The sequence below is a fragment of the Crocodylus siamensis genome, chromosome 12 (genome assembly GCF_052110815.1).
Source record: "Crocodylus siamensis isolate JL-2025a chromosome 12, ASM5211081v1, whole genome shotgun sequence".
NCBI classification, from domain to species: domain Eukaryota; kingdom Metazoa; phylum Chordata; order Crocodylia; family Crocodylidae; genus Crocodylus; species Crocodylus siamensis.
The window spans coordinates 40,860,827-40,886,775 of record NC_143406.1 but is presented as its reverse complement, the minus strand read 5'-3'; the positions used below and the strand labels follow the sequence as shown (position 1 = coordinate 40,886,775).

General features: G+C 46.5%; 1 protein-coding gene across 1 annotated transcript; it reads right to left on the bottom strand.

Moving 5' to 3' along the window:
- Positions 1–10,346: 10,346 nt before the first annotated feature.
- On the bottom strand, positions 10,347–20,059 carry LOC149854991 (cytochrome P450 2K1-like). The gene is made up of 9 exons (XM_090024705.1): positions 19,859–20,059; positions 14,733–14,895; positions 14,385–14,534; positions 13,839–13,999; positions 13,009–13,182; positions 12,324–12,465; positions 11,598–11,785; positions 10,888–11,029; positions 10,347–10,549 (listed from the first exon to the last, which is right to left on the bottom strand). The coding sequence occupies exons 1-9, from the start codon at positions 20,057–20,059 to the stop codon at positions 10,347–10,349; spliced, it is 1,524 nt and encodes a 507-aa protein (XP_089880831.1).
- Positions 20,060–25,949: the final 5,890 nt, after the last annotated feature.

Sequence of the window (25,949 nt, the reverse complement as noted above, 5' to 3'; positions counted from 1 at the left end):
TTAAACACCTGAGAGAATGTGGTCCAAGCAGTTTGCAAAGCCTGTCCAGAAATTAAGAAGGTTTCAAATTACAAACCCCTGCATGTGTGTACAGGCATATGTACGTGGGATAATGGAGCTCAGCATTCCTATATCTCTTCCACACAAGACCTCTCTCAGAGCAATGGCATGACCTTCCAGGCACCTTGGTGGCATAAGGAAGAGGGGATTTTGCCTGAGAATCTGCTGTAGAACCTAAAAGTCAGGTGTGGCTGTGGAAAGAGATCTCAGTAATGTGAGGGCTATAAATACCCCCGGGACTTTTATCGTTAATGGAAACTTTAACTTTCCAGGTATCCGTTAGAGGACAAATGCTGCTATTAATGGCAATTGTTTCTTCACCAAATAGTCATTAAACAAGCAAGGGCTAACCTTGGTGTTGGTAAGTAGAGGGAGGATTATAGAAGAGCCAGTCACAGTCACTCAGTTGGACTGAGTGATCCTGTGTATTTAGTTCAAATGAAATGGGAGGATAACTGAAAGTGGGTCTATAACTACAAACTTTGGGCAAACTTTGGAAGGTAACGGAGCCAGCTATTAAAAACAACTGCACTGAGAGGCTCGAGGACTTCGTTCCCAAGCTTCCTCCACTGTGAAAGGTGCAAGTTCCCATCTGGAAACCGTATCCCAAGCAAGGGTTAAAAAGTTATGTGGGAAGGGAAAGGGAGTTCATAGCTAACTGGATAAATAACCACCTCAACAAAGGTCTTAGGAGTAAGCAAAGAAACTATAAGGAATTAAAAAAAAGGATTGATCAGCAAAGAAAGGTGTGCTGTGGAGGGCGGGAAGTGCAAAGATAAAATGAGACTTGCCGAAAGTTAGACCTTGCAAAGGAAATGAAAACAAATAGTCCAAGGTTCCTCAGCTATATAGATAAAAAGAGAACACAGAAAGGAGAAGTGGGGTCAGTGCATGGTAAACACCTGGTCAACATGAAAATTATGTATGCTCCCCCCACCCAAGTGAATACTTTGCCTTTGTTTTTATACACTAGGACAGACAGGATTGCTAGTGCCAGTGTTGAACTGGAGGGTACCATGGAGGTGGAAAGAAAGCGCAAGGGGCTCGGTGTACTAACATCAGAAGGGCTGGATCATTTCCATCCCAGAGCTGGCACATGAAATTACACATCTGGTCGCTACCAAGTTTGAGGTGGTACCGTAAGAGTGAATGTGGGACACGCATTTTTTACCTGATCTTTCTCTGGGAGGACAGCTGATCTTCCAAACAAAGCGCAATAAATGCAATATAGCTGCACTACAGCAAAGCATTTGATTTTGTGCCATGTGGGAAATCTTTACTAAAAAACGAGACAATAGGGGCTGATAGAAGTCATAACGTGAGCAAGGACTTGGCTAAAAGGGAGTTGCTTTGCAAGGAAAAGTATCAGTCTGGAGGGAGGTTACTAATGGCATTTCTCAGGGATTGCTCTTGGGACCAATTTTATGTAACGTTTGCATGAATGACGTTGGTACAAAAAAGAGTGCGCTAACGAAATGCGCTGGTGACACAAGTTGGAGGCATAGTAAATAGTAAATACAAAGGAGGATCAGAATATAATAGGAAAAACTGGATGACTTCAAAGACTGAGGCATCCACCTAAGGACCAACAACAGGAATTTCTGCCAGTGGTTGGGAGCTCAGCAGTTGAATATAGGGTTGTCAGCTCTATTTTAATCTGTTCCCGGAGGTTTCATCACATGCCATAATGACTTTAATGATTGATCTACTGTACTGAGTATACTTTACATCAGGAAGGCAAATGCACATTACTACTACATTTAAAAAACCCACTGGCTTACTGTATAAATTGGATTCAACATTTTATATTTCTTTTAAGGAATGCCCTATCATTTACTTTGCGGGTGACACTCAGCAGTCTCCTGGAGATTTATATCTAATTCCTGGAGACTCCAAGGCAACCCTAGTTGAAAGGATGATTGTGCAACCAAGGTGATCCAACTGAAAAAAGGCAAATACAGTCCAAGGACACACCAAGCAATGGATCCAGCTGAAATGGGGAAATACTGGTACACGTGTACAAGGAGCTGGTGAGACCCTGTCTGCAGTGCTCTGTACAGGTCTAGGTACCCATGTTCAGGGATGGATGAATTCAAATGGGAAGAGCTGAAGAGAATGGGCTTTGAGAATGAACCAGGGGACCTGCTCCTTTACAAGTCAAGACTAGAAAGAGCTGCCCTGGTTCGGCCTAGAAAAGCGAAGCTTGGAAGTGGATCTAATTTCAGTGTATATCTACATTATGCAGAGGTCACCAAGGAGGGGGAAGAACTATGTAAGCTAAAAGATAAACGTGACCCAAATCCCAGTGGCATAAACTGACCATGAAGGAATTAGGTTAGCTATCAGGAGGGGCGCTACTTCACGGTCAGGGTGGCTAGGGTCTGGAACCAGCTTCCAAGAGAAGTGGTGCAGGCTCCGACCCTGGGGGTGTTTAAGAGGAAGTTAGATGAACTTCTTGCTGGGGTCATTTGACCCCAGTACTCTTTCCTGCCATGGCAGGGGGTCGGACTAGATGATCTGCTCAGGTCCCTTCCGACCCTAGAAACTGTGAAACTATGACTGGAGGCTGGCAATTAGAGGACTGTGTAGGCATCAAGGGTGTGAGGTTCTGGAACAGCCTTCCCCGGCGGGGGGGAAGGGACAGGGAATCTAACTCCTTTTCAGATACAGCTTGATCACTTTGTGAACACTGTTACGGGATACGGCTGCCTGTTACAACAGGGAACAAGATTCAGTGACCTAAAAGTTTCCTTCCAGCCCTGGGTTCCTATTACTCTTCCATCTGCAAAATGGGAGATCAGAAACAGCAGAAAGTTAAGTAACTTAGCCAGGGTTATGTGGTAACTCAGTTGCCGAGTTAGGAGGGCAATAGCCTGTTGAATTGCCTGTAATAGCACCTTCACCGGGCACTGAAGCTGTTGGTAGAAGGGGGATTTTAAAAAAAAGGCTTTGAGCAGTATTACAGGGAGTGTGGTAAAGCCGCAGCCTTCTAGTCAAATGTCAAAAATCAAGCACCAGGTTTCAAGTGACAAGGTTCATTTACACTTGTCCCTGTAGCATCTCAAATCTCCATTTTGCAGAAGAGCTTTGTACTGGCTACACAGATAGTTCGCGAAGCTCAGGAAAATAGAGCGTGGTTTCTCAGCTTTTGTAGGACCTGTGCACTGGCAAATGGCTCCCTCTGTGCAGCTCAGTACATCAGCCCTTAACAGCTTTCTCTTCAGCCAGATGTGGTTCTTCAAATGCTTCATTTGAATCATGCTATCACCTGGGTTCCTGTTTAAATGGAAACCTTCCACTTCCATCATCTTTAGTATTGCCAAGAAGGAAGACAAAGAGGTCTTGGGTTATGTGATACCCTCATATGGCTGGAAGCAGCTGTTACCACGGGGCTAGCAGCAATCCACTCCTGGAAAGCATTGGTGCCAAAGTGTGTTGGAGTCTCAGTCCTGCCTGGGCAGGTGGGCAAAGAGAGAGAAGAGGCAAAAGAAGTACAAGAATTTTTGCCTTCACAACATCCGAGGCCGATAACCTAGTGACGTCCTTGCCCCAGCTCCCCTGGAACTGCTGTCACATCCTCCTGTGTTCACAAAAGCTTGCCCGTGGCGAACGCGATGAGGTAGGCCCCGCGACCACAGCAGACGTGTTCAAGACAGACAGATCCGGGCTTGCGTGCGGACCCTAGAGCACGTCCACTGTCACTTTTAGCAATTATTACGGCAGCACTGACTGCCGGCTGCTCCCTTCAGACATGGTCAAACCCCTGCCCCCGGCATGTTGAGTTAGCACAGCTTGTGTGGTCTTGGGGGATTTCTCCTGTCATGCCGCACCCTACGGCCCGTGGAGCTCTGTGCTACTACCCGTTGCTTTGGTATTCTGCCTTCCCTTTGCAAAATGTCTAAGTAATAAAAAGGGCTTTTCAGAAAGAGACTTAAACTGTCTGGGAAAGGATTTTTTCTTCCAAGCCGGCGCTGAGTGCAATGCCCTGAAATGACAAGGCGATGTCGGGCGCCTGTGATGACAGAAGATCCCTGTCTAGATAATGGACCTGCTACGTGTTTCCCATGCCATGCATTTGGCTACGTGCTCGGCTACCCGAGCACGCCGAGTCTAGCACAACACGACACAGACAGACATAGCACTAGGAGTGTGTTACCGGGGTAGAAGCACTGGGACAGCACACAGCGACATGCTGCTGATGTGGGCACAGCTGTACTAGTAAAGCAGCCCCCTGTGCCAGCTTCATAAAACCAGCCCCACCCCCAATAAAACACAAGCCACTGTAATCTGGTCAGTGGGACTGCATCGACAGCAGGGGGTCTGCTGGCCCAGCTGTCCGTCAGGATCACACCATAGACCTGGCCAGAGACAGAAACCTAGAAAAGCCTTCAGATGGTTTACGTCCACAGCTGCTGTGCTGATCGACACCTGGGACATCGTTGTGCCCCTGTGCCAATCCAGATGACCAAGTGTGGGCACTGGCCTAGCCCACCTGCCCAAGCCACAGACACTATCCTAGTGCATCTTTCGTGTGCACGCAAGGTGGACTGGGTTAGTTCTTGGTACGGTGGGGTTCAGTGTCCTTCTGGCTTCAGGTCCTTATCCTGGTCTGATTCCTCTCTCTCCGCTGGTGCTACTATGTCCATTATCATTTTTGGCTCTCTGGACTCTGTGCTCTCGAAGGCCGGGACTGCCAGTCTCTACTGCATGCAGGATGTCTGATGACCATGCTAGCTGCATTCTCCTTTGGCTACCTACCAGCAGATACCATTTATTTTCCTCTAGGCCTTATTCACGCCTTTCTTACCTTGGCACTGGGGGCACATTGGGCCAGCTGATATGTGCCATTCATGAACCTTGCCATCTAGATTTAGGTGGAATAATCTCTTCACCCATTTTTCCATTCTGTATCTCCGATAATGTCTCCTTGTCCAAGACACCTGCATGGAGCTGAAAGGTGTGTTCCTCTTTATCTGCCCGTTTGCAGATTTCAAATGTCATCAGGTTTGGCTTAATATCTGCACAAGCACGACTCACTACAAACAGGGCTGTGTATGGTATAGCTGTGCATCTAGCCGCCGTTTTCAATCACCAATCAGGACAGTGGGTTTCAACCTTTTTGGACTCAAGCTGTGAGCTTGAATAACGTCTGTGAATTGAATGGAACCCAATTTCAGAAACAAATGTATATATTACAGTGCTTACCTCCTTACAGAGGGGCTGGGCAGTAGGGTTGGGGGATTGTTCAGGCAGGGACAAGTTTGAGCCTGGCTTTTCTGCTTAGCGTATCTGCTTATCTCCTCACACCTCCCGGCACCCTTCAAAGGATCCAGTGGTCCCCTGGTTGAGTTAGACTCTGAGGTTCTTCAGACTTTTTAATTTGTAAAGACTGCCACCTGAAGACCCCCAGGTGGAGGAGGCAGGTTGCTAGTTTCCTGGAGGACATCGAAAGGTTAAGAGTAATGTGCATTCTGGGGAGGTGACAGGAGAAAAGGGTTTTATGTCTCTAACCAGGCCCTGATAAACTGGCTTTGTGTTAGCTCTGGAGTTGGGCAGAGCTGCATTTTGTCCTCCTCCTTATCTGGAGTTGCGGCTGCCTCTGCTACATACCAGACTGTCAGACTGGAATTGGGCACTGTATGGATGGATATTTGGCGAGCTTGGAGACTTGGACTTTGCAGGTGACATCTGTCTCATTAATAAATCAACTGAAGATGTGCAGTGAAAGACAGATGGTCTTGCAAATTCAGGCAAGCAAATAGGTTTTTATTATTAACAAATGAAAGGTAGAAGTTATGAAAGTTAATTTGCCAATGGATAATTGTGTTTGCTTGGAACGTGAGTTCTTGAAAACTGTTATTAAATTTGCTCATCTAGGGTAGCATCGTTCATGACACTGGTGACTGCGCAGTTGATGCCGAGTCTAGAACTGATCAAACAAGTGCTGATTTGAGCGACTGCAGGATGGAGACCCCGTGTGACCACTGAGAACAGCAAAATTAGGAAGTGCAGCATCCTCCTCTATGGAGCAAAATCCTGGAAAAAATAACAAGTCCATCCAGTCCAAACTGAACAGCTTTCAATGCTGGTGTCTGTAGAGTCAGTAAATGGATGGAATATGTCAAGAAGAGGTTGAAAAATGGGCACAACTACCCACAACAATCCAGGGAGCATGGAAGAAGAGCTAGGCACATTTTAAAAGTACTAGATAATAGGCTACATAACCAGGTTTTTCTCTAGTCAGCTCAAGGCAGTGGAGGGAGACTGACCATGAGGCACAAACAATCCAGTAAAGATTTGGAGAAGTGAGGCCAGGAGGTTGATGCCTGGTGCTGCCTGACTTATGCATCGGACTGGTGTAGACAGAATGACGATGAACCAAACCTCCAATCAAAGCCAAGGCTGATCTTCCTGCATCTGTAGTAAAGTCTCCAGAGAGAAAGTGAGCAGTTGATTGGTCAATACTGACTTGGTCCATAGGCAACCCGTGTACAGAGGCCATTCCCGGACCTCCTAACATTGACTAGACAGCTGTCATGGAAAGGAGAACTGCCTCTCATGCGGTTTGATCCTGCACTTCACCACTCAGCGAGCTCTCAAAGTTCTTCAGCTTCCTAATCCTCATTACACAGCGGGAGCGAGAGACCAGGTGTAGAATTGCTAATACAGTTGCCAGGTTCCCCGGATCATGATATGATTAAGCCATGCATATATGACTTGAATTTGCATATTCATTTAATAGAGGAGACATTTAAAGAGGATAATTAATAAGAAAGAAGATCTGCAATTGCCTTTTTCGATTGCAGTTCTCCGAGTTTCAGATTAAATTACTGCTTCTGAGCTAATCACTGCTATTTCCAGAGAGGTGGTTACACTTCCTACCCATAGCAGGATAATTTGCATGTGGAGTTGTGGGCAGGTAAGGTGGGTGTCACTGCTTTTGTAGCCCCTGTGCGAGTCCCTGAGTGACAGGCTGGTGCATCTTTTGCTTACATCAAAATTTGGCCCAATATCTTGCTGTATCCTAATCCTGAGATGCTCAGCACCTGTGGCTTCCATTTTAGCAGTGGGAATTGTAGCTGACTGGCAACAGTCAAGCAAGCCTGTAATCTGGTAAGCTGCAAAGCAAAGCGATAAGCATTTTGGTGCTTACCGCAGTAATATCTGGAGAGGAAGATACCTTTGCAGCCCTTGGAGCACAGACTGCATTCCTTACACAGGGCTAAGCAGAAAGGGGTAACATTTTCTAGAGGGTTTAAATCCCGTGTTCAGAGAATTAGGGTGCAGACAGATGAAACATTCCCCACCCCCCCATTTAATCAGCAGTATACTAATGTAGGAAAGTAACAGACAATAACTATTAAATTGGGTCATTTCACTCAGTCTGGTAAAAGATCAGGAGTAAAACTCTACCAGGGTAAGTTATACTAGTTTAGCTTTTGTCTGCTTCCATCCGGGGTAGCCGCTGGTTAAATGTAAACTGGCTATTAATAGTGCCCTGCCACTGTGTGGTGAGGACAGCAGTAGCAGGTACTGTCCCAGGACAGCTGAATGTCTTGGCTAAGTACAGACAGTCAGCAAGCCTGAGGCTGAATTTATTCTCTTTGCAGGCTAGTCTAAGCTGTGTGGATTGAACTGATGAGCAAGTGAGCAGACATTCACTTTGGAGTCCAGAAATGCCTGCAGTGGCCCAGGCCAGAGGCCAGGGGGCGCTAGAGCACTCCTCCCTGCTCAGCTGGACCACAGCCAGCCTGCCCACCCTGCAAGATGGGGCTTGTGGGGGAGGTCCAAAGCATCCTGGGATGCTGGGGGACTGTGAGTTAACTTGAATCTGGAGGGGATCTGGGACAGAAGTTGAACAAACCAATTGAACCTAAATCAGTGAAGTCTGGTACTACACCCATCCAGGTTTATCTTAAACAGGTTTCAGTCATTTTGAAAGCAGTTGATGTGCACTGAACTTCTGTTGTGTTCCGGATTTGAGCCAGTTTCCAATCAAGTCTACTAGTTCATGTGTCATTTCTGGCCCTGGCCCTTGGCAGTTTCTGATCCTGGTTTAATTTAGAGCTGGATACAAACCTGATGTGAATGACAGCAGGCATGAGGAGGGCTGTCTGCACCCCACATGACTAGTATTTCTGATAATAGCACCAAAAGGATGTTAATAATCCTATGTCGCAGCAGCAGGAAATAGGAGCTGTTAGGGAAGGACTGGCAGGGCAGACTCTGGTGCACAGAGGGAGCGCAGGCTCAGGCTCGGCTCAAAATTTGGGTCAAAGTGTCTCAAGAAGATTTTTTGATCCATCAAGTATTTATCTGTGTCTGTCTGCTCTGTTTCAGGCAATTAGCAGTTGGTTATAATAAAGGTGTGGTGCACAGACTGTGAGCTTTGAATTGCAGAGGGAGATTCAGAGGAGAGTCAATCCGTTCTGGCATCATCTGAAGAGATTACGCAAAACAGTTTGATTCCTTCAGTTAAAAACATCGCTGCTTCTTGTATCTTAGATGGACTGTTCCGATAATGACTCTCTTTGTTTCCCCATTCTTCGCTTGATGATGTCTGCTGGCTTTGGGTCTGACACTTAATTGTGTTTTACAGGCGCCAGGAGAATTCGTGGAAAGAATTACATGAATGAGAGGCAAACATCTGACTTTCCTGGGAAGAACAGAGAGCATAAAAGGGAAGAAATAAGGCTCATAATGACAAGGACACTTGAAATGTATAGAGTCTCTGTGTCTGGTTTAATGCAGAATTGCTGGTGGCTTTGTTCAGAAATCCGGAAGAAAGCCTCCCAGGATGGAGCGGCTTCAAGGGAACAACCGAATTTAAAAATAGTATATTTGGGCTTCACTTCATTTGCTGGCTTCTGAGCCTTCACTGTGCACTTGGCCTCTGTTCTCAAGATAGTCTCTACAGTCCTAGAGGTGACAAATGTACTTTTATTAATGAAAAACTGAGATTCTTAAGTAATTCCAGGACTCCAGGTAAGGGGGCTTTGAAACTAACACCAAAGAGCTGGTGACAGAGAGAGAGCTTTGCACAAACACGACACAGACTGAATGTTTCTGAGTAACTGCTACACCAGCATGTTTTGGGAAGAGTCCTGCCATCCTCCCACCGTGCCTCATCCTGCAGGAGGAGGTAGGTGGCTGCTTGCAGGCATTTCAGCTCGTGCACTTGAATTCTGCCAGAGCAGTGACACTACTCGGCCTTTCACAGAGCTTCTGGGCCTAATTTAGCAGAGTGCATCCCATCTTAATACTTTCTTCCCCTGTTCCTGTGGTTCTGTCTGCACGCAGGGCTCTCCCGGACCCAGAGGGACAGCCTTCCATCTTTAGTTCCCTCTGTGCAAAGATGAAGTTTATTTCCTACCTATGGGGACTTTGTACCATCTTGTACCATCTACACTTTTCCCAGAGCCTGACAAAGGGACTTCGATCCCGAAAGCTTGCAGAAAAGGAAAATGTTCTTGCTATTTCCCAGTTGGTCTAATAAAAGGTACCAAGACTTCTAGTTTTTTGTTATGTCTTTTTTGTCTCAGACCAACACGGCTAGCAAGTGCACCCCTACAACATCAGCATGGTACTTGAGGTGGATTAATTAGCATGACTGATAGTGCCAACTAGTCACCCCAGAGCTAATTAGCCTGCCTCCGTGGCCATGGCAGTGTGGCTTCCCATTCAAGAGGCAGCCCACCTGCAGCACCACAGCAGGCTGTAGATATAGCCCCCTCCTCCCTTCATGACTTGTTCCCCATCTCCATACCGGCCACAGCTTCCCATGAACACGTGGTCAGCATTATTCTCCTAAAGCCCACGTGACCAGACCTGCAGCTCCACCATCCCTGACCATCCCATGAGCTGAGGAAACGCATAGGACTCGTGATCTCTTTCCGTGTTCCCACCATGCACCCAGCCGGCTGGACTCATACAGATCTGTGCAGGTGAGAGAGCTGGGCCCTGACCCCAGGGACATGGGAAAGGCATCAGGTTTTGTACCCTTCCCGCTAGACTATGCCTTGGGGCTACCTGGGATTAGCAAGAGGGGAAGACGTTGTATCCTCCCATGCTCCCTGCATGGTGCACCCAGGAACCATCTGGCCCTGGGTCTTTCCACCGCAGCTGTGACTGAGCCAGCAGTTGGAAAGCACTGCCCTTAGCTGGAGTAACACTGCAGTTGCAGCACTTGGAGCTGTCACCAACCTCCCCCCGTTTCCTCCTGTAGTGAATGGTGCCTCTTTGGCATCAAAAATCTGATTTCAAACATCAGCAATTCAACATATTTATTACACGTGCTTTGACGATTCATAGGGTATGGCACAAACCAGGTGAGGCATTGGGGTTAAGGTGAAGCCAACATCCGCCGTGAGATCTAGGTCTGACTTAGACACGCCAGGAGGGGGTTGGAAAGTAAATTTCCGGAGCAAACCTGCAAAGAAAAGGAAAAGCTCCATTTTGGCCAGTCCTTCTCCAACGCAAGCCCTTCGCCCTGGAAAACATGGAGGTGAGTGGTCAGCAACACACTGCTTGGTTAATGCTTTTGTCTGAGATCTTTACAACTGTATCTATGGAGCCTGTAACAGCTGGTAGGAGGCAGCTGTTAGGGGGCACCTGACTGCTTTTAAGAGAGGTTTTGATACATTTATAATGTGGCTGATTGTGATAATGGGACTGGATGATGACCTAGGACATACCTCCAGTTCTTAGGTTTTGTGTTCCTATTTGGGTCTGATTTTCGTAGGTCTGAGCCTCCACAATCCCCATGGGAATTGGAAGGAATGGCATGGTCAGCAGGATGGCACGCTGAGTGCAAAATGTGCTCATTACCTATGGAGAACGGTATAAACGCCTCCTTCCGGATAAAATTGCCATCACGGTCCAGGAAGTGGGAAGGGTTGAACTGATCTGGTGTCTTCCAGTGCAACTTGTCATTCAGAACAGAAGTCAACAGGGGAATCACCTCTATTCCCTGCAAGGAGTAAGGATAACAGACAGGTCCAGCTGTGAACGGTCAGAGGCCGTCACTCGCACAGACCGAACGCATTTATCCACGGGAGGAAGTAAATAGCACTGAGAATCACTGAACAGATCAACATGATACTTCCACTCATGGGAATATTGAATCCCTTCAAATCCAAAGAAATCACGCTCAGGAAAGAATCGTGAACGCTACTGATGGATCTGTATTACACAGAATACATGGTTCGTAAATACTGAAATCCGTCAGCAGTACGATACTTCTCCTTCCTCCTCTAACTAAACAGTCAGCCCTCTGAGACGGTATTAGGTGCCTCCCAAAGAGCACATCTTGGTCAAAAACCTGCACTCGGTTGAGTGGGCATAAACCAAGAGAAACGGCATTGACCGCTGGACGCAGAATCCAGTTCTTCTAGATTTTGAGAACAGAATCTGCCCCAAAGCTTAGAAGTTAGATACAGGAGAGCAAACACCCCAACCTTTTTAGATTTATATTCTTCCCAGCTTTGAGCAAAACGGTGCGAGTGGTTGCAATGTCAGCTGTCAACCTCAACGCTTACTTTAGGTATCACGTAGCCCCTGAAATTAACATTCCTGGAGGTGGAACGTGATACGCTCATTGGGACAATATTGGCAAATCTTTGTATTTCATGGATCACAGCATCTGTGTAAGGCATTTTTTTCCGATCTTCTAGGGTGGGAAGCTGTCCTGGTCCAATGACCTTATTCATTTCTTCCTGAATCCGCCCTGGAGAAGAGAAAGGGACGAGGATTTCAGGTTTCCAGAGGAGAACACAGCACCACAACAGGCTTCTCATCTGCAATCTAAGGAGAATTTGGAAGAAATCTGGGTATTGCAGGAATAAGTGGTGGTGGTTCATCAGGTGACTCATTTCCCCTCAGTCATTACTGAGCCAAGAAACCCCACTATCATAGTGAATCCCACACCTGGTTCTCATCTCACACTGTTAGCACTCCGTAGTCTTCACTGGACATGCAGTCAAACCAGGCCATCCCTCAGATGTGAAACCAGTGAGAACAAGGAGGTAGGTCGCCAGCCCACAGAAGACCTGTCGACGGGTATAACTGAACCGAAGTGGAATCCAGCCTCCCGTTTGCTTCTAGTTAAACTCAGCTGAATTGCACCTCTTCATAAGATGGATTATTTTCTAATTTACCTCTAACTTGGGGCACTTTCTATTTACTCCTGGTGCATGCCCTCTGCCTTCTGTAACTGTGATTTGATGTGTAGCAGAATTGGATAAAAGGCTGGTTCTTAGCCTTACTCTGGATTTCTGGGTATTTCATCATCAGAAGAAGACCCCACCGCACAGTGGTAGAAGTCGTCTCAGTGCCAGCAGCGAAGAGGTCCAGGGTTGAAAACAGCAGGTTCTCATTGTGAAAGTAGGTGCGAGGGTTTCTTGACTCCTTCAAAACACACCGGGAATGCTCATTAGATCCATAGCAAGTAAACCCTGCATAGTAAATCTTAATGCCTTTCAGCTTTTAATGGGTTTGAGCCTCATTTCACTTTTAAGGAAAGGCAAGAATGTAGTTCAGTCTAAGCACCAAACTTATAAGAATTTGCTGAGTTGAAAATAAGCAAGCAGTGCTAGGGGCATAATCCTGAACAGTAAGTAGATCTTCAGACACTGTGATAGGATGTTTCTGTGCAAATCCCTGTCTGCTAGCAGTGATTCTATTGCTTTCACACCATGAATTTCCATGGGACTTCTCTGCACATTAGGTCACTTGGTCAACAATATCACTAGACTTATTCAGAAATCAACAGGCAACTTGGTGGGAGCACGGGCAGGTGGAGCTGGCCCTGATATAAGTCTATTCTGATCACAGTAAGTCTAGCATTCACATTCACCCCCGTTCCCTACCAGATGTTCTGCATTAATAAATGAAGCAAAAGCTAACAGAAAGGAAAGACACGGGTTATGCCGAAGCTTAGCTGTAGCATACCTGCTGTTGTTTCATCAGAAATGCATCTACAAAGCCTGTTAAGTTATTTTCATTGAATTTCTGCTTGTGTTCCTGAAAGAACTTCTGCAAAAAGGTGTTCAGCTCATCCACGTTCCGCTGCACGGTCCTCGGGGCGCCGAACAGAAAGCCAATGGAGGGGTAGAAATTATATAGCTGGCAGAAAACAAAAGGATTCGTGTTCACTGGCGTTCTGGACACCTCCCAGAGCTGCAGCCTGTGGAAGGGAGGAGCTGGCATAACACATGGCACCGTGGACTGTCTCATGCTGGGGGTCTATCAGCGACCACGGTGTGATTCTCGGAGAGGGCAGTGAAAAATCCCCAAGGGACTCCTAGCTGATTCATGTAAAATCCTTGATTTGCTATAAAAACGCCTTCCTGATCCTTAAAGGAGAGCAAGTGATGCCCTGAAGCATCTTGACTGGAAGGTCACAGCAACCCTAAATTAGCTTATACAGCCAAAACTTATGGGTGGCTACAAAGCTCTCGTGCCTTTGGGAACCTCCTTCCGACTTGTCCCCTTGGACATTCAAGCGGGAAGCATCCAGAGGGCTGCCTAGCATGCTTTGAGTGACAGAGGTAGGGCCCACTACGGGGAGTCAGACCAGGGGTGTATGTAGGACAGCGCTGGCAGCAGGGGGAGGAGTACACTGCTGCTTAAAGGAGAAGCAAGGATCTGCAAGGGCCCTGTGCCAGCGAACCATAGGCATCACTGGTTGATTATGGTTCCTGACCCTGGCACCCCTCCATGCCCCAGCACTTCTCTCAGCATCAAACCCAGCAGTTAGCCCTTGGCGGAGTCACACTTACCAGCACCATAGGGGAGCCCAACAGTTTGGTGTTTTCATTTATCAACTTCAGCAAAGTTAGAAACACGGGATCGTTGTATTCAAACCTCTCTCCAAACAATATAGAGCAGATGACATTGGATACGGCGCTGTTCAGTATTACCTTGGTGTCAAAGGGCATCCCTGTGTTTCCAGCAATGAAAGGAAATCAGTTTAGGAGTCGCGCTTGCATGGGAAACGTGCCAGTTTCACTCTGCTGGGCAGGAATGCTCCATCTAGATATCATATTTCCGAGAATATTTGATTAAGTTCTGGGAAGCGATAAGCCAATGATGTGGAAAGCTACTGACTCTAATGAATATGGAAACCATCAGAGGCTCAGTTAGAGCAAAGTCAGAGATATGCAAAAGGACCTTTTGCAAAAGGGGTAAATTCTTAACTCCCCAGATCAGCCAAGTCCTTACGCCTACGACTAAGCACGTGGGAAGTCCTGTTAGTCTTAGGCTAAAGCCTGTTGTTGACCTGGGCTCTCGCTGTTCTTTATCAGAATTAAAGTTTTCACACTCACCCTGGTGAGACTCAAAATATTTAATGAGGCAATTCAGCTCTTTGAGAATACGGAGCTCAATGGTTTTCTTTCCAACCCCAAAATTTCGCAGAGTAAATAGGGTGAATTTTCTCATGGTTTTCCATGATTCTCCATGACTGAAGCCTATGCCTAAAAGAAAGTTAGAGCACACTGACATATCATTTGGTTTATGAAAGTCCATAAAGCTGTATTTCAGCCTGTATGGAAGTTGTTACATGTTTTCAAAATGTCATGCATGTCAATGCACATATTGACAGATTTTCCCTCTCATAAGAATACAATGAACATACACATATTTAAAAAAAAATCAAATAAGCCCTTATTTACCATTTCCTTTGGTTATTTTCTGAAAAATGGGGATTTCTGCTCTCCCTCCAAACTCTTCAGCATGGGTTAAAAGGGCTTCCTTGATGGTTTCATATCCAGCCAGCACCACTGCCTTCCTGGGTCCAAAATGCACAGTGAAGATGTTGCCGTATTTCTCAGAGAGCTTCAAATGTAAATACATATGTTGATATAGTAACAGATCTGGATCCATAATAGTTTAGGAAGCATCAGGCCAGTATCTGTACACACAGCCTGAGCCACTGGTCATTGCCCTTTTGCTTTAGTTACTACCCCACACTTCTCAGCCTGACACACCATTCACACATAGGGTTGACCGGGTGACACCCGTAGAGGAACAGCTCCTCCATACTGATTTCAGGCTTATATTGTGGTCCCATAAAAGCACAGAGAGCCCAGGTCTGCAGGGAGATGAAGGTATGTCTACATCATGTCCCCAGCCTGCCTAGGAAGGGAGCGCTCTTGAGTATGCGCTGCCTGCCCACACCCTCATACACCAGACCCAGAAATGTGGCGTCTCCCCGTGGTTGTTGGTTTCTGTGACTGGTGTGGCTCCTGTTACCCATCTGGACTCGGGGCTCCGACCACTGGCTTCTGTCATGAGTCCTGTGTAGCCTAGAAATCAGAGCGCCACCACAAAAACCGCAGTGCTTGTGGTAAATGGGTGTTTATATACATGCTCCGGGAGTCGGGGTAGTGCTTTAAATAGACGGGCTGTGAGAGCTGCTCTAATTAAAGCACCCAGAGTGTCATGTGTATCAGCGTCCCCACGCTGAAAGATGGCAGCAGGGGCGCTTTAAATAAAGCTCATCGAACAAGCTTTAGCTAAAGCGCCCCACCACCATTTTTCAGTGCAGGGACACTGATACACATGATGCTGGAGCCTGCTGGAGCACAGTAATTACCATGCTCCAGCACACTCGATTAATCGAGTCTGCTCTGATGCGCTGTACTTATACATGTATAGGTGCCCTATAAGACTCAGCCAAGACTTCCCCATGTCCTAGAATCTCTCAGCTGACAGAATAGCTCCTGGGCCCATGTACAATCCAGTTTGAGGCATGTTTTCTTGGGCCTCCCAGGAAGGTGGAAGCTGAAAGCCTCTGGCAACAAGCAGAAGTCTTCATTTCAACCTCCAGCAGTTTGCCTGGAGAACAGCTATGGAGCCCTAGCAACAGAGGGCAAAGAGCACGTTCTGTTGGTGGAGAAGACCAGGCCGGGAGGATCAGGGATCAAGACCACTGCCACCAAGAAGAAGCGACAGGTAGTGGTGGTTGGAGACTCCCTTCTCCAACCACTCCCTTCTCCAAATGGAGGTGGAGGCATCCATTTACTATTTAGAAAAGTTGGACATATACAAGTTTATGAAGCCAGAAATGATGCACCCAAATGTGCTGTGGGAGTTGGCCAATGTGATTGCAGAACTCCTGGCCATTATCTCTGAAAACTTGTGGTGACTGGGAGAGGACCTAGATGACTGGAAAAGGGCAAATGTAGTACCCACCTTTAAGAAAGGAAAGAAGGAATATCCGGGGAGCTACAGACTGATCAGCCTTACCTCAGGCCTTGAAAAGTCATGGACCAGGTCCTCAAGGAATCCATTTCTAAGCACTTGGCAGAGAAGAAAATGATTAGGAGCAGTTAGTATGGATTCAGCAGGGGCAAGTCATGCCTGACCAACCTGACTGACTTCTATGATGAGATGACTGTCTGTGGACACGATACACATTGAATTCAACAAGGCTTTTGACATGGTGTCCCACAACATTCTGGCAAGCAAGCTAAGGAAGTCGGGGGTGGATGAATGGACTGTATACTGAATTGAAAGCTGGCTGGATCATCAGGCTCAAAGGGTAGTAATCAATGGCTTGGTGTCTCTTTGGCAGCCAGTATCTAGTGGAGTGCCCCAGGGGTCAGTCCTGGGGCTTCTTTTGTCCACTATGTTCAACAACCTGGAAGATGGGATGGAGTGCACATCTGGAGATGACACTAAGATGAGGGGAGTAATAGATATGCTGGAGGGTAGGGCAAGGACTCAGAGAGACCTCAACAAATTGGAGGACTGGACCAAAAAAAATCTCATGAGGTTCAATAAGGAGAAGTGCAAAGTCCTGCACTTAGGACAGAGCAATCCCATGCACCAGGACAGGCTGGGGCTGACTGGCTGGGCAGCAGCTCTGAAAAAAATGCACCGGGGGTTACAGTGGACGATAAGCTGAATATGAGCCAACAGGGTGCCTTTGTTGCAAGGAAGTCTAACAGCATCCTGGGCTGCATTACTAGCCAGCAGATTGAGGGAAATGATTCTTCCCCTCTATTCGGTACTGTTGAGGCTATACCTGGAGTACTGTGTCCGGTTTAGGGCACCCCAGCTCAGAAAGGATGTGGAACAATTGGAGTGTCCAATGGAGAGCAACAAAAATGGTTAGGTGGCCTTGGGCACATGACTTCTGAGCAGAGGCCGAGGGAACTGGGTTTATGTGGTGTGGAGGAGAGGGGATTTAGTAGGTCCAAAGAAGATGGACTTGGACTGGTGTCAGTGGTGGCAGATGACAGAACAAGGAGCAACAGTCTCAAGTTGCAGCAAAGGAAGTTTAGGTTGGATATTAGGGAAAACTCTCTCACTAGGAGGGTGGTGAAGCCCTGGAACAGGTTACCCGGAGGTGGTGGACTCTCCATCCTTGGAGGTTTTTAAGACCCAGCTGGACCAAGCCTTGCCTGGGATGATCTAGTTGGGGAAGGTCCTGCTTTGAGCACAGGGTTGGACTAGATGTGACCTCCTGAGGTCCTTCCAGCCCTCATTTTCTATAATTCAATGGTTCTAGGATCAACTTAGAGCAGACTAGAGCCTGCTCTATTTTATATGGCAAGCACTGATGCGGCATAGAAACAGTCCAGGGATTTAGGGGCAAAGCCACTTTGCTGAACTGAGGACAACTCAGCTACAGGTCAGAGTCTGGGCTAGGTTTTTATTACAGAAGAAAGCATCTATTAAAAGAGTAGCACAGTCACTTAGGGCGGGCAGCTCTGTTCATGTTGAAGAGCTGTGTCTTATCTTGTTTCTACTACTCCAGTGCGGGGCTCATTTTCTTCACTCAGTCCTGTCATTTCACTACCATGGAGTTATGCAGCAAGAGCGCTTTACAGGCGCTACAGTTCAGAATGAACATCCCAAATACTGAGCAGAGGCATACAATGTGGGGGGTGTCTGCTTGCAGGCTGGTGAGGAAAGCATGACAGCATCATTTAAGATCAGGCCACAAATATTGAAGTGATTCAGAAGTCATTCTCTTCGGCTCTCATTCCTGCAGTCATTGCAAGGAGAATTGCGCTAGGGTCCTACCAGAATCAGCTGCTGCCCCTTGGAACTTGAATCCCGCCTTGAGGCATTTCTCTCGGAGAAATTCACAGGAGCTCCTGGCTTTAATAGCAAATTAAGTCTGAATCATCTGTTACACACAAGAGCAGCTTTGACAATCTAATCATATGCTCAGGATTTTATACTTAGTTTAAACATACTGTAAGTCATCTGCTCCAAATTTCTTCTCATTTCATGTGTGCCCAGGATACCATTTGCAATGCATTAGGTACATCCTGAAAATTGAATTTCAGATTACAAGCTGCTCCTGTTATTACTCAAGACAAATTGAATTTTGTTTTCCTCGAATGATGGCTTGACAGCGTGGGAGAGACTGCAATACTGATTCTTTTCTCTCCAGCAGAATCACAAGGCATACAGCAAACAACCAGGAGCAGGCAAGCATAGTAATTCCCCAACCTTTGCTGAGTTAGTTCTTTACATTAATATATCTTGGCATGAGATCTAACTTGGAGCTGCTGACTTCTCTCAGCATCATGAATATTGGATGTGGCAGACTTGAAAGTATGAAGGAAGCCACTTGGTGGTTTATGGGACCTCCCAGCAGATGTGCATGTAAATCCTCCACCACAACTAATAGTTACTACCCTTCCTTTCCTCACAGCCACACTTACAAGCTCTGCAGAGAAACCAAGGATTGAATGGTTGGAGAAACTGAGCTCCGGTCCCCTGCAAATGCCAGGAGGGGTACGTCGGTTGGGCAGCAATGGGAATTTGTACTTTGCAACACCTGCCTAACTGGAGAATTGCTGTGCCCAAGGCCGCCCCTCCTCACTTTGACACTCGCATGCAAAACAGAAAGGCAAACATGACCTCAACACAGAATAGCAGTGCCCTGTGGGTTTCAACACAGCCTCTCTAGGTATTTGAATCGCTGCCCTTCACGTGAACTGGACAATAGCTTTATGCAATAGTGCAACATAGCTGGCCTAAAAATAGCGAAGCTTTTTTTCCCTGTAGACAAAAAGATACCCACGGAGCTCTGAAAATGGACAGAAATACAAAGTTTCCTTTCAGAAAGAGCAGTTGATTACCTAGAAACCTCAACAATCATGCCCAGAAATCTAAAAGAACATGGGCTCTGGGGAGGGAAGGGTTGAGGTTTGTACTTCCTCTGTGAATAAGCGCTGGGGCCCGGGAAGCAATGTAAAAACAAGCAAAATCCTTCTGTATTTGTGGTGCTGTCTTCTGTAAAGATTTGTATGTACCTGTTGGTAATGGTGTACAGGCTGGATCTATAGGGCTTGGCCCTAAGTCTGAGGTCAGGTCAGCTGTAGTGGCATCTTACACTCATCAGAGACTAAGTGGAGGTCTCTGCATGCCCAAAGGTCAACTGCTGGGGTGGGATTGCAGGATGGGAGCCTGTTTGTATCTTTGCATGCATATGGGGGTGGAGAAACGGGCATCTCTGTTGTAACTTAAACACTTCACTTTTGTTCCCACACCTGGATATGATTTAAACACATTACTCCCTAGATAGACAAGGTTCTTTGGGTGAATCTGATATCTTTTATTACGCCACCTTCAATAGTTGGGGAAAAAAATTTTCCCCCAACTATTTAAGTTGGCCTAATAAAAGATATCAGATTCACCCAAAGAACCTTGTCTGCCTATGTCCTTAGACCAACACGGCTACAACCTACACCCCTCACTCCCTCGATGTCATTCTCCACCCCACGCAGCCAGGCCCATGACTCTCATCCTGCCCCTTCCCTCTACTCCTTCCTACCTCCATCAGCGACTGAAAGGGCATCCTCAGATCCACCACGTTCAAGTTCCCGATGAGAGGAAGTGGGGGTGGCCCGGGGGGCAACCTGCAAATTGACCTTTTGGTGCTGGTCAAAAAATAGAGGAAAGCCGCCAGCCCCCCTGCCAGGCAGAGCAGCGAGCCGGAGCTCAGCCATTGCAGCGCAATGTCCAGGACGGCCATCTCGGATCAGAGCAGAGATGTGTTTGCATGGAGGAGCATCTCGGGTCTCTTGGGGCCTCTTATAAAGATGCCCTGACCTTCTGGCCACACCTGCTGGAGATGCGGCTATGGCACAGCGACACGGGGGCCGGACCTTTGTTTATGTACATTTGGATCAGATGTTCGGTGGGAACCTGTCTGCAAAAGCCCTGCTTTGTTCAGCACCCTGGATTATCCTGCCTGCTATTAAGCTGGGGCTCCTATTTCATCCCCAACACTTGAGAAGGGTTTTATTTGAAGGTGAGGAGCCTGACTGATGTGTAGGATCATCTGCCCCCATGGAAATCAGTGGCAGGCTCCCACTATCTTGCACTGGATTGGCCCCACTGGGCTCCTCTAATGCCAGCTAGCAGAACCCAGGCTATGAACGAAAGTGAGAACTGCGGTGGGGGGGAAGTGGCCGCGGGGGAAGCCTCCTGCAGTAGCTGTTCTGGCTGTGAGGCCTGTTGTTGGCTGGCCAGGAAGGAGGCAGAGCCAAGATAAATGATAAATGAGCTAACTCAGGCTTAATCTGCATTACGGAGTTTGGTCAACTTTTGTGGCCTCTGGTTTGCATTCATCCCTGCAGAACATTACCACAATGCGCCTTAATCCTGCCTTTCTGTTACTCACGTCAAACCACCTCCCAGGATAGCGCAGCCCCATGTGAACAGGGCTGAGAGGTATGGGATGCAGGCAACTTAGGAAAAAAAGGGCAGAGAGTTGATCCTACCTATGCACAATTACTATACCAGCAGTGCGTGGTGATGGTGAGGCGTAGCACAATGCACTATCCACAGTGCACTGTGTACCCGCAATGCACTGGGGCTCCACCCAATGCCATCACATGCCTGAGGGGGCACTACCCAGGCACAGGTACCAAGGGTAACATAGCAAAGCTGGCTGTTGTAAGCTAATAACATGGACGGCAGCAAAATATTCCAGTGCTGACAAACAGGTCTCAGGGCGCCGCCCCCCAGGCAGCTTGGAGGTCAGGCAACAGTCGCCCCCAGGGTTACTCCCCAAGGATGGCCATGACAGTGAACTTTGCTGTGGTGCAGCACCATCTGCAGACTCGTAAAGGAGGAACCAGCCCCCACTTCCAGAGTTAAGAGAGGATCTAGCCTGCACCCTTATCGGCACAAGAAGGCTTTTGCTGCATGTGATCGCTAACAAAGGGCCCTGAATGAGTGCCACAGATTTACACCATTGTCCTGAAGCCAGGCCCATGTGGCTCCATAGCAAGGACTATCCAAATGGAGATAATTTTTTTCACCCTGGCTGTAGATGCTGTTTGATGATGGGGTCATGTGGCATTACAGCCCTTTTGAAACCTCCAGCTTTAATAATACTTTTGCTAAAGCCCCACAGGCACCTGACACAATCTCCTCTGACGGAACAATGAATGATTATTTATTAATAATAATAAAAGTATATCAGCCGAAGGCAGCTTGAATCAATAAACTCCATCTAAATTGCCGTGAATGAAGGTGACTGCACACCTGTCTGCTCTGAGAAGCGTAGTGTTAGGTGGGCTTCATGGCAAAAGGGAATCGTAAAGAAACAAGTCAACTCCGGTCCACTGTGCAGAGAGGAGGAGGAAGATATGGATGTAGGCAAATCACTTTGGAGATTTGCCAGAAAACCAGGCATCCCCGTACTCTGAGTTTATTTCCTGTAATGGACTTTCCCAGTCCACAATGGCATAAAGAGATGGGGTGATGAATCACAGCTACTGTCAGGCCTTTGCTTTACATGCATAAGAGGAAACCACGCAAGCATGGCTGGGTTCCAGCAAGCTGTATGCACCAGCTATAGCTATATATGTGCTATACTGCTTCGTTAGGGCTCCTGTGGCTTCTGTCAAGGAAGACGAGGAGGGCCCTTAGAAAATGTCCATTTTGTTTGGAGGGATACTACCCAGACCCAATCACTGTAGTTACGCATATGACAACATATGGTCAAAAACCTTTCACAGGCGAAATTCTCAGTGACTTGACAACATCCCGCACGTGGCATAGACTGGCGAGAAATCATTATGTGAGGTTTTCAGTAGTAGGAACCATTGGGCTTTCTTAATGTTGCTAAAGTCTTTTCCCTGCTACCATTTCTCCTGTTGATCTGCTTCCCCCAAAGCCATGGCAGACCTCTTCTGCTGGATCCAGGGAGTCTCTGGGCAGGACTTGAGGAGCGAGTAGTGCTCTTCACTCACGCCTTTTTCTGCCAAGCTCTTTTTCGCATTCAACCTCGCAAGCTGAGGGGAGCAGCAAAACCAGGCAAGTGAACTTAACCATGCAGACTTGAGCCATTTCATCTGTGTTTCGTGGAAATACTCCACGCAATTCTCTTGGAAATGTCCGCAGAGTTATCTAACTTCTGTGTGCCGGCCCTGAGAAGAAAGCGTAATCCTCTAATGGGAGAGAGGTTAATAATAGCTACAATAACAGTAGGATAATGCAGAGAGAGGAACCTATTATAGAGCCATAATTCAATCAATGGGTCCTGATAACGTAATAAACCACAAGAGTGAACTTCATGCAGCGTGTACGCATCACAAGACACGGCAGCTGAATTACAGCCGAGAGAGATGCCTATCAGACTGTGCATTGTTAGCTGAAATATGTAAGGCCTGGGCACACCCTATTAAATGTTAACATTTTAGAATGACTTTAGTGTGATTTAAAAACACACACACACACACAGTGCTCTTAGTTGTGTGGACACCTTTCACCTTGACAAAGGCTAATGCAGAAAGAAAAAGAAGAAAGTTGCCCAGCCTTGACCTCTTTCCATTTCTTGTAATGGTCTATTGCAAGATTTTATGAGATCCCACCCAGTTCTTCTTCAGTGTCCCAACCCGACATGTTTATTTCGTAAAAGCCCAAGTGATTGATATCCTAAGTATCTGATGCATTCATTCTGGTACAAGTATCTTCTTCTGGGCTTGTCGCCCATTTCATGTCATTTAACTGTCAAATCAGTCTGTGTAGCAAGTCATCTTTGAAAAGAAAGTCTTTTAAAAAGTACTTTAAATAATGATTACCTTGCTGCAGGTTTTCAAAGGACGTCTCGCATTGCCACGTTCTGCACGTCTGACATTGGTGGGTCGTGTGATGGGTCTGAGCACTGGAAAAAGAAATGACTTTGCTAAATTGCTTCTTGTGGTAGAATCGGTAGGGAAACAGAGCTGTACTCAGGCAAATCCTGAGGATGTAGCAGTGCTTTCTCTTTCCCAACAAAGCTCCCTCATGAACTGTATTTCCTCCAAAACCATTATGCTTGCTTGTCGGGCTTTCATAGGGACACAGCCAATTCTGGGAGATTCTAGAAGTTCAGACCTTAAGAGGATGTATGTGACTTATCGTTTCCATATCTATCAACGCATTTGTAATACAATTCATGGTGGCTACTTGGAGAGGTCTGAGCTTTTCAGACTCAGAGACCCAAGGCTTTTTCGTTTTGATTGTTACAAGTTGGTAATTTTGTGCTGAGGAATCATATTATGAAGAGTTTATCGTTACGATTCTGTGGGCTCCACAGTGGGGGAAGAACTCAGAGACCTGACCTTGGGGTACGGGATCTCTCATCTCTTGTTTTTTGGTTAAAACTTGGCCCAGAATAGCAACTTAAACCCGTTTTCTGAGGCTGACGATCCACACCTGAGTGGGACCAAGGTGGTGACCTCAGGCAATACTCTATCATGTATCTTTACCAGGGGTTCTCGACCTTTTGGGACTCAAGGAACCCCTCATATGACTCAAGACACTCCTTTTTTGACCACAGAAAAATAATAGAACAATACTTTTGTTGTAGAGACCTCAGAAAGACCACAATAGGCCAGAATGGTTTTACTACCACCATAGTGATTCTCAACCAGGGTGCCATACACCCTGGGGTGCCTTGAAATCCTTTCAAGGATGAAGCGAGGTGCTACACAGGGTTAGCACTGCTAGGTTTACAAATGTGATTCACAAGATAATTCAGAGACTTCAAACCAACATCCATAATTGTGGTCTTTGGGAGTTCTTTGCAACAGAGAAATTGCTGTATGATTTTTCTGTGGGCAAAAAAAAAAAAAAAAAGAGTGAAAACTAAGAGCCGGCATTTTCCAAGGGCTACCTGGAAGATATCCAGGACGCCTGGAGTCTAAAAAGATTGGGAGCCACTGCACTATGGATTCCTGTTGAAATCTGTGGGTTGTGGTGAAGCATGTTTGCACACCTACCAGTGCTAACACCATGTGGCACCCATGACACCCTTGAAAGGATCTCAGGGCACCCTAGTTGAGAATCACTGATCTACTCAGCCAGAGATACCTTTGTGGAGTGACGTTCCTTACAGGATTCAGCAGTTCCTTCCTGGCTGCTGATGCTGGAGATGGGGACATGGATGGGGCCATAAGAGTACAGGTGAAAAAGGTAAATCTGCCAAGAATGTCTCTGTATGAGTCCATGCAAGGGAAGTGGGAGTTCCCTGGTGCCCAGGGCAGGCAGTTGAAGGTCACATTTTCTTTTTCTGGCTCTTCACCTTCACTCACTGTGTGACCCTGGGAAACATCACTTTGTCTTTGCACATTGTGGCTGTTCTCTAAAAGTTGTTCTCTCTCTCTCTACACCCCTCGTGCTGCTTCAGCTGACTCTTAAGAAGGAACGAGCCAGCCTTCTGTACAAGTTTGTACAGGGCCTAACACAATATGGCACTGAACTGGTTAGCATGCAGATTCGACTTCAACAGCAGCAGTAAATAATAATAATAATAATCCAAGTTATAAAACCCCATTATCAAAAACAATCTGCTCATTGGCTTTTTATTGGTCCAGGTGCCTAGATAAACTAGATGAAACCAGTCTTTGGTGGACAGGTACTAACAGAATTTATGCAAAAACCCAACTCCTAATTGGTAAATCATGTCAGATGCCACCGTTAGGGTGAGGCCTGAACTCACATAATCTATCCCTAAGGGTGTGCTGAGTCAACCCTGTGCGGGGGCTGAGAGGAAGAGTTGCTCTGTTTCTCCCTGTTTTCTGCCTGTTTTGTACATGAAGAAGGAACGTTAGCTTTAAGGGCCCCAAATTTCATGTTTGCATCTATGTGTAATTTTTCATCTGATTTCAGTCGTATACATTTCATGTATCTATTCCAGGCCAAGCCATATGGTCCCTGGAGTCTGCCTGAGTGAAAACTTCGTTATTTAGATTACAAAATATTGCCGAAGTACCCGATCTCTTGACTATTCATACTGTAAAGGCGCAGCCTTGCAATGGAATGTATTAATGAGGATTAAAGGACCCTGGCACTGGATTCTGGGATTATGGTCTTCCTGGTGCTTGAGTTTTGTAGCTCTGCAGAGAAATAATGCCAGGGAGTAAAAATGATATTCTCCTAAATGAGCACAAATTAGTTCGCTAAATTTTCAAAGTGATTTGATGATATAATAAAAGAAAAAAAAATATTTTTTACTGTTTAATAAAAAAACAACACCTTGGGCTTGAGTAACAGAGGGTCTTTTATATCTACAAAATGGTGCAAAGTGAAAGGCCTAGATTTTCCAAAGTAAGTAGTGCTTTTGACCTCTGTTTTCAAGGGGTCGCAATGGTGTGCCGTACTTTGGAGATGTTCCCAACGCTAGTCACTTTTAATGTTAGCTGATCTCTACTGTCCAATCAGCACAATAGTTTTGGATCTTTCTTACTAAATTTCATTTACCATATTTCTTGCGAAATAATCTGTAAAAAGCATTTGATTCAGCATTCTCCCTCCCAAGTATTTTGCAGCATTGCTTGTCCTGAGTTCTTGGGAAAGTATTTGGCTTGATCTGCTACAGGGGATCTGATTTTGTTGTTGTTGTTTGTTTACACTAATTATCGTTAAGC